Source organism: Protobothrops mucrosquamatus, unplaced genomic scaffold (assembly GCF_001527695.2).
Source record: "Protobothrops mucrosquamatus isolate PMUCROS unplaced genomic scaffold, P.Mucros_1.0 scaffold1977, whole genome shotgun sequence".
Classification (NCBI taxonomy): Eukaryota; Metazoa; Chordata; class Lepidosauria; order Squamata; family Viperidae; genus Protobothrops; species Protobothrops mucrosquamatus.
Genome location: NW_015388093.1, coordinates 136285 through 149122, shown reverse-complemented (window position 1 = coordinate 149122; position 12838 = coordinate 136285). Strand labels below are relative to the sequence as shown.

At 34.8% G+C, this 12838-nt stretch overlaps 1 protein-coding gene across 1 annotated transcript in view; it reads right to left on the bottom strand.

Annotated features, from left to right (window-relative positions):
• Positions 1-12838, bottom strand: part of DENND5A (DENN domain containing 5A) — a 73956-nt gene that overhangs the window by 46534 nt on the left and 14584 nt on the right. Inside the window, 6 exon segments of the mRNA XM_029285636.1 lie at positions 405-639; positions 1959-2174; positions 3800-4120; positions 4977-5164; positions 9686-10346; positions 12462-12571. Coding sequence (XP_029141469.1) covers positions 405-639; positions 1959-2174; positions 3800-4120; positions 4977-5164; positions 9686-10346; positions 12462-12571 — 1731 coding nt within the window.

Sequence of the window (12838 nt, the reverse complement as noted above, 5' to 3'; positions counted from 1 at the left end):
AACCGGTCTGCACAAACAAGCAAAGCCCCATCCGCAAGATGCAGGCAGCACACAAAACCACACACTCTCCAGTCCACGGAAAAACCTCTCTCCATGGAACAGGTCTCTGGTGCCCAAAAGGTTGGGGACCTCTGCTCTGGCAGAATGACTAGACATAATAAATGGATATAGGTGTGAATTACTTTTAGGTACATTTTCTTTTGTTAGCTCATGTTTTTAATTTGTATTATTTTTTGTTGTCTAATCTCTTCATGTCTTTCTTACTCTATCATTTTAAAATGCTGCATCTTGTAGCTGTATTTTAGATACACATGAGTGAGTAGTAGCTAAGTTTTATTAGTATATAATTAGCGTACTTTGCCTCCTACATTTATTTAAATAGAATTAAAATTTGCAGTTCTTACCAGCTTCATCAATGGTAGTGCATTTTTGATACATAGATGTGCGCAAAGTTGGTGTTCGAACATTTAACAATCTAATTTTATCGACTCTAAAGTCAAACACTCTCAAGATAGGATCTTTATCATCTCCATCATGACACATAATCTTGTTGTCAATAAAAGAAGCAAACATCTGCGTCTCCAAAAATCTTGAGAGGAAAGGCAAATAAGGTTCGGGCTGATCAGACAAGAAGGATGCCTAATAAAGTGAAAGAATGGGTATTTATTTTCTCTTAAATTGTAATTGCTTTTTTAAAAATGATATGAATGCTTTCATTTATCTGAAGTTATTTTCTATTTTATCATAGTCTAATACAATACATTTTGAAAAACACTAAAGATAAAGATTCTATATTTTTCCAGATTACACATATTTCCCACTCCTATAATTGTATAAATCTAAGGAAAAATTGAATGCATACAAAGGAAGTGTCAATCATAAACATTTGGAAACAACTATGGGATTCGGTTACTGTACTTGATCAATTTTTAATTAATAGAAATTATAACAATAATACAATAAGCAACCTAGAACTAAGGAGAAACTTCCTGACAGTTAGAACAATTAACCAATGGAACAACCTGCCTCCAGAAGCGGTGAATGCTCCAACACTGGAAGTTTTTAAGAAGAGACTGGACGGCCATTTGTCCGAAATGGTGTAGGGTTTCCTGTCTGAGCAGAGGGTTGGACTCGATGACCTCCAAGGTCCCTTCCAACTTTATTATTATTTTTACTATTTTTATATTATTATTATTTTTATATTATTATTATTATTATTATTATTATTATTATTATTATTGTTGTTGTTGTTGTTGTTGTTGTTATTATTATCTGCACTTTTCTCTCTATTTTGCTGGAAGAATTCCTGTACCAAATTGTACATACAGGAAAAGCTGCTTCAAATGAATCAGATCTTTAGTTCTTTAGTCAGTAGCAGTGACTCTCAAAGATTTCAAACACGAATCTTATCTACATCCCTGTTCAAAAGATATTCAATCAGTAAGTGAAAGCATCTCTCCCTTTAAAATGTTGTGACATTTCAGATAATTGCATCAACAATATAGAAAGAAGAAGGGAATTACTATTAGAAGAAAAATACTTTAAAGCCATCATGTTCTCATATAAGCCTTCTGGATGTGGCCATGACGATTAATACAGCAAACATTACAACAGATATAGGCATTAAATAAGTATATTTTTCTCCAATCTTAATAATGTATCTACTACCATAAATAGTATCAGAAACAAACAAAACCCCTTAACTGAGTTACAATTTGTAGAAATATATTGTGATTTATCTGAACAATCACCATTTCAGATAATACATAATACATATCCATTCACAAGAAATTAAATTATTGATGGTTGCTGTCAAAAAGATTTTTAAATAATCTTTCTATGCCTCATTTTAGGTCTCCTATTTCCATTTTTACAAGCTATAGTATAGGCATTTGCTTGTATAAACTTGCATAAATTCTCTTCTTCCTCATTTTAAGAATTTCTATTGTCTTACTCACTTTATCAAAGTTCTGCATCTGTTCTCTATTAGTAAACCACGACTCTTTGTCTTGACTGGGCTGAATAACAAATACTTCATAATCTGCAAACATCTGAGTGAAACGATTTGCAAAAACTTCCCGTATTTGAATGTTGAGCTGGTAAATCTTTAATTCTTCTTCGTCACACTGCATTTTCAAATCCTTCTTGCTACTCATCTCTTCTCGAAGTTCAACCTTATGGAAAGAAATGTTCATACAGTAGTGGTTCAGCATTACTATCTTGAGGAATCAAAATGTATAAGTGCTATTTAAACTGAAATGTCAAAAGTGCACCATTGTTTTATTGCCAGGCAAACTATAAAGTAACATCATCTATATACAATAGATTAGCACTGTATATTCTTGATTAAAAATAGAGTCCAGGGGAAATTGTCTTTAGAACTTTTTAGATTCTCATACTCATATTCCTGCTAGAAGAAGGAAAGAAAAATGTGTCTATGTTTGAATATGTGAGAATATGTGAAAGAGGTTAGTTGATATCAGGGACCACATATTATAGGCAAGTAATTTTAATTAGTAGCATCAATTCAAATTTTTGTCCTGGCCTTGCCCCTTTCTTTACATTTTCCTGGTATGGGATCCAAGTATGTAAATTGTGGCATTTGCATGATGTCATGACATGTGCATTGTTGTCTGCCCTCATTATCTTTTATCCATAGATATCCCCACAAATATAAAAGTAAGCTACACTGTATGGAGGAAAATCTCCAAGATAAGTTTCAACTGGAGTTGGGAACATTAGACTAACAAGATAGATAAACTAGTACAGACTTCTCTAAAAAAGAAATCTGATTTCTTTTCCTTTGGGGGGAGAGGAAGGATTGTCTTAATTAATTTTGAATTGTCTTTTTCTATTAAAATGTTTTTACCCTCCATACTTCTTTTTAAAAAAAAGATTCTATGATACTTTTTCCTGATTTAATCAGATTTTATTTGTCTTTAAAAAAAGAAAATGAAAAAAAGTCATATTTGGCATATTTAGTAGCCAATTTTGAAACATTATTCCACATAAACCTTCTAACAGAAGACAATGCATAGGCTATTTATAGTATACATTATCAATTATACCAGATTATTTAGTACCAAAATGTGCTGTTACAAATATTAAACAGGTTGTCTTTATTCCTTAATAATATAATGAATAAATAAAAGGGAGAAATTGAAATCAGAAAAGCACTCTTTTTTGTGTCAACATCTAAGAAATGGTTAGATGGTACCTAACCACTGATAAATTAAAACAAAAATTAGGAGGAAAACAATGTGAAAGCTCGGTGGGAACATGCTTGCCAAATTAATGAAATAATCTCATTCTTAGCTTTGTAGGTAGCAAGTTTTCAGTTTAGCAGAAAGTATATAGGTGGACTGGGAATAAAGCTAATTAGCCAAGAGTGTCCATGGGGGGTGGGGGGGTTGTCAAAAAAAAAAAAGCAAGGCAGCAATTGCAGCAGGGTGATTAAAGCCTTACAGATATGCAATGTCAACACATATACAACATAAGGGATGGATTGATTGATTTAAAACATTCATATGACCACCAAGGGTTTTACTGTTAGCAGCAACAACAGTTCAAGATAAAATTTCCAAACAATCCTATATTAATCATGCACAGGGCTTTTTTTGTCATAGAATACCCAGAACGGAGTTCCGGCACCTTTTTTGGATGGAACCTTGTAGGGTAGGCAAGAAGGGTTGTATGACGTGTGTGAGTTCCGGCACCTTTTTTTTTTTTTTTTTTTACAAAAAAAAGCACTGATTATGCATTACTGTTACAGAACTAACGTAACTATTATGCAATTTACCTTTTCTAGACTAACCCCTGTTCTTTTAACAAGTGCTTGCAGTCTTGCTAGGGTTTCATTTTCTTTCAGTAGTTCATAAGAATTCATAGTTGGTCCTCCAATGTTACCATTTCTCTTATCAGAGACTATGTCACAGGTCCTGAGACTTTTCATCATCTTGGAGGCACTTTCATTACAATGTAGGTTTCCCTCAGGCGGAATCCCAAAAGCCATAAGTACTTCAGAGACTTCCTGAATGAATTCAAGTTTATTTGGAAATTGAGGCAAGTCTTCTGGCAACTCAACATAATGGTTGTCTATATCCACAAAACACAAATTTGCCTAAAAATTAAAGTAGGAAGAGAGACAAGAGTAATCATAAGCAGAGGTTAAACATTTAGGAACACTCTATATGAAATACACACACTCTGTATTTATTTAGTGAAAGACATGAAAATGTATTAACAAAAATAATACAAAACAACACAACCCTTTTTTGCTTATGCCCCCCCCAGCCTCATTTATCTCTGTGACTAGCCTCATAGTTGCTGTTAATAGATTATAATTATCTATATCTAGAAATATGGCCCACATTGAGGACCACTGATCTAAAAGATCTAAAAGATCACAGGTATTCCATACTCTATATAAAATAGATATATCCCTTGTTGCAAAAATAGTTAAGTATTCCCAGTTCACCCTCTCCACAGTGATTTCCAATCACATAATGGCAGCAATATATTGTCTGGCTGATTTCGCTCTCCATCTATTTAGAGCGGGGGTGTCAAACTCGCAACGTCACATGATGTATGGTGATGTATCATGACTTTTTTTGCCATTGCCGGCAATGGGGTAGGCACGGTTTTGCTATGATGCATCTGGCCCACGGGCCAGCAGTTCGACACCCGTTTTAGAGCAACAGGCAGCAGAAGAAAATTTAATTCCTTCTCATATATTGATTAGCCATAGCCTAATCATAGGAGTGGTTGCCCTATTAAGCAAATAATGAGGCTTTGAAAAGGTTGAAGAAAGAATGAGTGATGATTCTGGTTACCACGCATTTCCTCCTTTAATAAGTTATCACTCTTCTTCTAAGAATTCATGTGCACATCAAGAACAGATTTGAAATGAATTCAGCATTCTTTTTTTTGTAACTTTGAATAAGCAGTGAAATTAAGCTTGATAATTTTTTTCTCACCTCTTGAGGGAGCTCCAGTTTAGACCGGTCATCAAGCCCATTAGAGTGCAATCCCATTAAGTATGGGACAGGAGCATCTAGAAAATGTAGGAGAGAGGCCGGAAGGATGGGAACATAGACATGCTGCCACTGGAATGGAAACATCAGTGCTGTGATTGTCTCTGCCACAGTCATCAGTCTCTGGTAATCTAAAAAAGCAGATCAATTGAAAACAATCCCTTGAAAACTTTGAAAAATTTGATTGGCACAAACCGAGATTCTTTATTCACTGACTACTAGGAACAAATAGACTGAATGAAAATGCAAAAAAGATACATTGAACTGTTTTCATAAAAATACTAAATATTAAGAGTAGGGACTAAATATGAATTAAAATATGTATTTTATATGCTTATGCACTATATATATATGTATGCATGTATGTATGTATGTATGCTTTTTTTTGAACACCCTGTCGGCCCAAATATGGGGGAGAGAAGTCTTAACATGCAGACAGCCCAGGTTCGAATCTCAGCAAGGGTATGTCTGGCTGATGAAAACCTAATAAGGTCTGAAATAGCTATCCCAGTACTCCCTTAATTCTTTGTTAGCAATCCAAATCTTGAAAAACATGTATGTATGTGTATGTATATGTATACGTATATGTATAATATACATATTATTAAATCCAAATTATAAATAATAAAATATTTATTTTTCTTTCAAACACTGCATAGAATGAAGGATGCCATTTTTATATTAACTTGCATTGCATGGAGACAGATTATCTTTTATTTGTCTTAACCCCTATTGTATTGTAAGTATACCAGCAGAGATAAAGGTTCTGTCAAATCCACAGAATCCCCTATGAGGCATTATAATTTCAGTGGATTAAATGATACCCTGGGTTTTTTTTTAAATACCAAATGAAATAATTAGTGTTTCAATTACAATATTCATAAAACCTATTCATAATATCACTGTAAAAATCTTAAGAACATCCTTTGTTTTAATCTACATAATCACCATAATCATTACTGTAGGCTAAGTCAAAGATGTGTTTTATCTCAGCACTCAGAAATGTGATCAGTCCCAATGCATATATATCACAGGTCCTAATGACATTATTTGACTTCAACATACATAGAAGTATGATCTTGGGGGAGGAAACAATTATACTTCCTTTGTTACCCAGCAGAATATGATTGAAATCTATCTTATCACTCTACTGGTGAAACGATTTCGTTGGCTTGGATCCTGTATGACCTGGGGGAAAGAATCTGATGGCTGGGAATCATGGTTGGAGCAGCTAAACCTCTGTTAAGCACTATAAAAGAGCAGAACATTGTTGAGACAAGAAATTTTAAAAAAGAAACCATTCCTTCACCCAGCCTAACAATTATTTCTGGGAACTGCTAGAAAGCTGTATACTGTGGTCTAAGCTGAGAGGGGAAGTAGGTGATTAAGAACAATCCCAATACATATATACAGAGATATGAAACTGTGAGTACAATTAATATTTACATTTAAGTCAAATGCAGATTGGAAAGCTTACATGTAATTAATGCAAAAACACATCAGGAATTGCCATTCACAATTGCAGTATTGTAAGTATGGAATATATGTGACAGCTGATGCTCCTCTTTTCTCCCACACTACTGCTACTGAATACTTTAATAATGTACATGTACCTTGCTGATATATTGAATAGTGCTGCTACATTACATTTGTCATTAAGCATTCCCTGGATAATAATTTAGAATAAATACAGCCATAGCACATTCACCGACAAACACTGGTCCTGATGCAACTCCTGCCCCAGAAATATTATTCTCAATTTTTAAGATATATTTAGCATATGTAGAAGAAGAAATTGGAAAAAGGACAAAACCACATCCACTGATTTCATGGAGTTGGGCCAATATTTTTAGCTGCTTTCCCCCCTGTATAACCATGCTACCAAAAAAATAAAGAAGCAAATGCTGACATCTATTTCTGCTAACAGCTGAATCTGAGCATCAACTGGGAGGCACCAAATGCTCTAGTCATTTCACAAAGTTACAAGGCAAAAAGCTACAACTGAAAAAAGAGGGGAGAAAATAGAAATCAGTTAAATAAGGCCATGATTACTCTGCTGGTCTGTAAGACTGATCCTGGATATTTCAGATCTGATTAACAGTCCTGGTTAATACAAATCGTGGCTTAGTAAATGCGTAAATGCAGTTAATAGATATGTATCAGTAACTAAAAAGCTTCACCCAAATGATGGATTCATTCATCTACCCAAGCCTAATGGATTAAGAATGGGATGTTTCTGAATAGGAATGGGAAGGCATTATTATTGTACATTTGTCCATTGTTACTATATCTGAGCAAAATGGTCTTAGGGTCTTTTTATTTGACTTTGATCTTTCTAGCTATCACACTGTTAACAAACGTACAATACAATAAATTAAAAATAATTTCTTGGGTTCTGTAATTGTTTTGCATACAGCTGAGGTGTCCAGAAAGATCAGCTATACTGATACAGAGAGAACATCAGAAAAATCATGCCTTATCACATTTTGTTTAATTGATTATGTCCCGCTACGTCAGATATGTCAAACTTGTGATGTCACGTGACGTCGTGCAACGTATTGGGACGGCAATGGGGTGGGCGTGGCATCCAGATGACGTGTCTGGCCTGCGGGCCGGCAGTTTGACACCCCTGCGCTACATTGACTCTTAGCTATCGCATAGATTTTCTTTATTATGTTTTATCAAACCAAATGACTATTTGGCTAGTTCGGTTTCTATAGCAACTAACTATAAACCACATAATACATCATGATTTCAATAGCACCAGTTGCTATATATTACAATTACTGGGGGGGAGGGAGCAGGGAGCTTCTTATTTATTAATCACATTTATATGATTGCCCATCTCACAAAAAGTGATCCTGGGTGATATACAACAGGGGTCCCCAATCTCTGGGCCACGGGAACCAGGCTGTGCAAGCGGCGGACAAGTGGCATGCATGTGCAGCTCTACTTGTGTGAGCAGTGGGTAGTCCCACTTGTGCACAAAGCTCCAGTTGCGTGAGCAGCGGGTGCTCATGCACGAAACTCCATGGAATTGCGTGCGCTGATGTGTGCACAACCATCCCCTTCCCCCCACTGATCTGCCAAGCCGGAAAGTTTGGGGACTGCTGGTTTACAACAATCAATTAAAATAATAAATACGGTACATAAAACAAAAGTATAAAGCAGTCATTATTAAAAAATAAAATCACAAGGCATAGGAGAGAGTGAATCAGCCACTGTGATGCAGCCATAATAAGATTTTACAAGAAGTTTTTTAATTTCCCAGTCTAAGACAGGAAAAGTAGGACAGGGAAAGTCATCCAAATTCCATGCCTAACTGAAGAGTAGAATCTCTGTTTCCCCATTCCAAGACCAGCACTTGAATTAGTATCCTCCTTCTTTCATTCCTCCCTCCCTCCTCCATCATTCCTGCCATAATATGCCCAAGTGACCAGCTGTCTGCAAGGAATATACATCTTTCCATTCCCCACCACCCGGTCAGAGCTGAAGAAGCTTCTTGAATGAGAAGCGAAATGTCTTCAAAGAAAAACAAGATAGTCCAGGCGCCTCTTGAAAAAGCACCTTTGAGACAACCATGACCTGGATGACTGAGAATCTCCAAAGATATTTGCCGAGTTAACAGTTAAGCACAATAATTTTATATAATATGTATGAGATGTAGATATGTTCCTAACATAGTACATACAAACACCTATTTTAAGTTATAGCAGCAAGTCTCTAAGCCCATATGTTACATTCAACATGTTACCCAAATCAACATTTAACCAAATCAAGCTCTACTGAATTAAACCTATTCTCTAGGTTCATACAACCTATTAAACTGCAAACTAGACAATCAGATTTTTTTACTATATGAAGCTAGCAATGTCTCTGATGTAGTAATCTCGATATCACTTTTAAGGACATGTTTATTGATAATAATGAAAATCATTAGCCATAACTTTCATCTTAGATGTTTTTTCAGCTTCCCAGCCAAGCTATAGTCCTGGTATTGCCTGGGGATCTCCCAGGTGTTGCTACTGGCTGAGGCTTTGATAAAGCAGTACAATACTATAACAACAGCCAAATATTATCTGAAGACATTTGCACAGAAGTTACCAATTGTGCAATATATCTGAACAATATATATTTGGTTAAAATACTTTTTCATTACAGAATCTAGCAAGATGAACATTATTATGTAAATGTTTGCTGAGAAAACTAGTTTGCATGCATTTAAATTACGGCTGTGTTGGTTTGGTAGACTTTCTTGTTTTATTTTTTTTTCTGCTTCAGCATAAAGCAAGGCAAAGGAATAAAGTCATATCTTGTGTCTATATATAAACAAACAATGTCTGCCTATCCCAAGTACTTGGGGAGAACTCAAAAGTTGAATAAAATTGCCGAATCCACTCTAAACATCTGACTGACTGACTGACCAACAATAATCATCACCAGTCAATTACAAAATAGTTTATATCCTGTGACGATGCCTTTAACACCATCAAACAACAACATCTGCCTATCCTAGGTCTTTGGGAAGGATTCGACAGGTGGATAAAAATGCCAAATCCAGTCTAAACATCTGACTATACAATAACAATAACAATAATGTAGTATTGTTATAAACTTGCCCATCATTTGCAATTTAAAACAGCTATACTCACGTTGTGAATAAAGAAGTATCTGAAATTCCAAAAGAGCACAGGTGAAAAGTTGAAGCATATTCTCCACTCCAAGTAATTCAAAAACATCTTTGACCGGAAAATCAAATAATGGCAATTCATTAGTGCTTGGCCTCTGGCAGATTATAGGTCCATAAACTCCTGAAAACTTTAGAGATCTTCCTGCTGGAGGGAGAGGAACTTCATATAGAATGTTGTAGATAAAGCTTTCCAAAGGTAATGGTGGCGGCTGAGGTGACGTTACAGCTTGATGCAGTTGTTCGAGCACTTTCCTACATGCCTTCATGAAAGACATTGGAGTGATCAGACAAATACACTTAGAGACATAGAGCGTGTCTCTACTAATGTCGTACGAGTTAAATCTCTGTAGTTTTGATACAGAGGTACCATTACAGTCCTCTATACTGCTAAGGTTATCTTTATCATTGGTAGATGGAGCATGAAGAATATCATATTCTGCATTGTGCATGAGATATAATGTCTGCATTGCACTACAGATTTGTTTACTGGTAACTTCCTCATAAAATGTTAGAGAAAATCCAAATGTCCGTGAGCCATCTTCACGTGTAATGATGAATGAATGAAACTGAGGTTCTCTGGCATCAGCTTGTGTCTTGAAACACAGACCCTTAGGCATACATAGCTAGGCAAGAGAGAAAGGAAAGTTGGAGAAAAATTATATATCACTTATTTGAATACATTTTTTCACTCTTCAGTACAGTATTAATATTGATCTGAATCTTATGTTTCTTTCTATGATTCATATTCATGGAAGAAAGCTTTCCTATCTCCTCATTCCTATTTGCAATCCCCTGACACCACCCCCACCCCCACCACACACAAATGTATTAGTCAAACCTTTCAACATGCTGTGAGATACAGTGCAAGAGGACTAAAGATACTGAAGAGGTTGTAAAACCACACCAAATATATTTCAAATAAACCAAGGAGCAACTCAGGTTCAAAGCCATTAGATTTCACTTAGAATAGGACTGTTTAATGCTCTGGATTCAATTCAGAAGAGGTGCTTTGGAATATACAAGGGCACAAATGCTACACTACATTAGGATTGTGTTCCTTCAATGAGAGGTGGTTGATTTAATGAATTGTAAACAAATAGTGCATTCATATTCCCATGAATAACCTCTTTTGATGAAATTTACAGCCTTATATATTCCTTAAAATGTCAAACAGTGGAAATAAGATCTTGAATCCAAAATCATTCCAATTGTTTAAAAAAAATGCTTTGTTCTTCTTGAAATAGAGAGGCAGATTTGTGGTCAACATATTTATTAGTGTTATTTAATTTCCCACTTATTAGAATAAGTGGATTTAACTGTATAGGTACTCTGAAAATTCCTATTCGGAATTTTATTCACATTAATGTCAACCTCCCCCAACTTTACAAATATTAATTTTAAGCTGTTTTTTTTCAAATTCACTATTTTTTTCCTGTGCAAATAAAATAAACCTCAACTTTTAAAATATTGGTAAAAATATCAAAATGCTTATCTTGTCTTAGCTATAACACTAAGAAAACACTCTAAAAACTGTAATACTTTCACCAGATTAAAAATAAATATGTCAAATATGCTACACAGACATGCACCCAGTCAAAAATCTATCTCATTCATATATAAGGGACTGAGCTCTTGACCCTGAAATGGATACGTACTGCAGAATCCTAACCCATTATCATCAATAGCTAATCTCTATAGCTGTGCCCTAAAGCAGTTTTCTATAATTTAAACAGGTAAGAAGAAAAACCTCTAAAATAGATCATGGGGAAATGATAGAGTTGGGACTAGACGATAAGATTTTGAAGACTTTATCTACATGCCACTTTGCATCTCTAAATGGATGCCTTTTCTACTTTCTCTATCATTTGGGAGACAGATATTTTATGGGAAAGTGTTCATTCTTAAGTTTTTATTTAATAGATAATTATCTTATTTTATTAAAACTTCTTGAAAAGCAGATGGAATTTAACATCTAATTTAAATTTAAAATAAATAACAATATCTTAAATATACCCAGGAATTTCTGGTCCTACTCTAATTCTTGGGGAACCCAAAGGGATGAAAAAAGAAATGCCTGGCAATCTATATGCAATCTAGAGGATACATGTTCTGTACCTCAGTTGTAGTTTATTTAAGTACTGAATAAGTGGATGTGGTAGGTACAATAGGCACTTTGAAGTTTATGTTCAACAGTAGATTGGCCATCGTATGCTATACTCTTGTCTTACTGCATATATATTTATGTGGGTGAAGCAGAATCCAGAAAATAATAGAGATGCACACAATTCTGAAAAATATAGTGAATGTTTAATATCTTTTTTTTTCTTGAAACTCACTTCCCATCATTCCAGAATTTCTGTATAAATTCATCTCTATTCTTATTGGACTCTCTAATACAGACATGTCAAACTCACAACATCACGTGACGTCACGCAACATATCAAAGCTTTTTTCCCATTGCCGGCAATGGGGTAGGCACAGTTTCCTCATGACGTGTCCGGCCTGCAGGCTGTCAGTTTGACACCCCTGCTCTAATACAACAGTATTTTAAACAACTTTCTGGTTGAAAGACCAGTTACAGTTCTATTAAGATTCTGGTGCTTCAATATGACTTGCAGGTGAAAAAAAACCTAAGAGCTGATTTATATAACCAAATATGCCCTTGGAAGAAAATTTAGTCTGTACTACACTATATTGGTTCAAGAGCAAAAATGAGACGTAAAATATAAATTACTAACCATTCCTACGGCATCTTGATCAAAAGGATTCCATTCTACATTTTCTGGATAACGAGCCAGAACTTTGGACTTGAATGTTCGTCTTAATGGAGTTTGTTCAAAATTTTCACCTGAAAAATTGAAAAAGAAGTGATCAATCACAGTATTTTCACTCAAACTTTATTAATGTAGATGCTAGAAAAAACATAATTAGGAAGTAAAGAAATATTTGAATTTAGTCCTTTTAATAGAAGCAGGAAATGCAAAGTAGTGATTAGCAAGAAAGAGGAAGCAGAATGAAATTATAGTATTGACAGTGCCTTGCATATAATTATCTAGTTATGCTTTTCCTTACATAAGTGCAACACAAAGTATTTCGTTTATTTTAAATATTTATT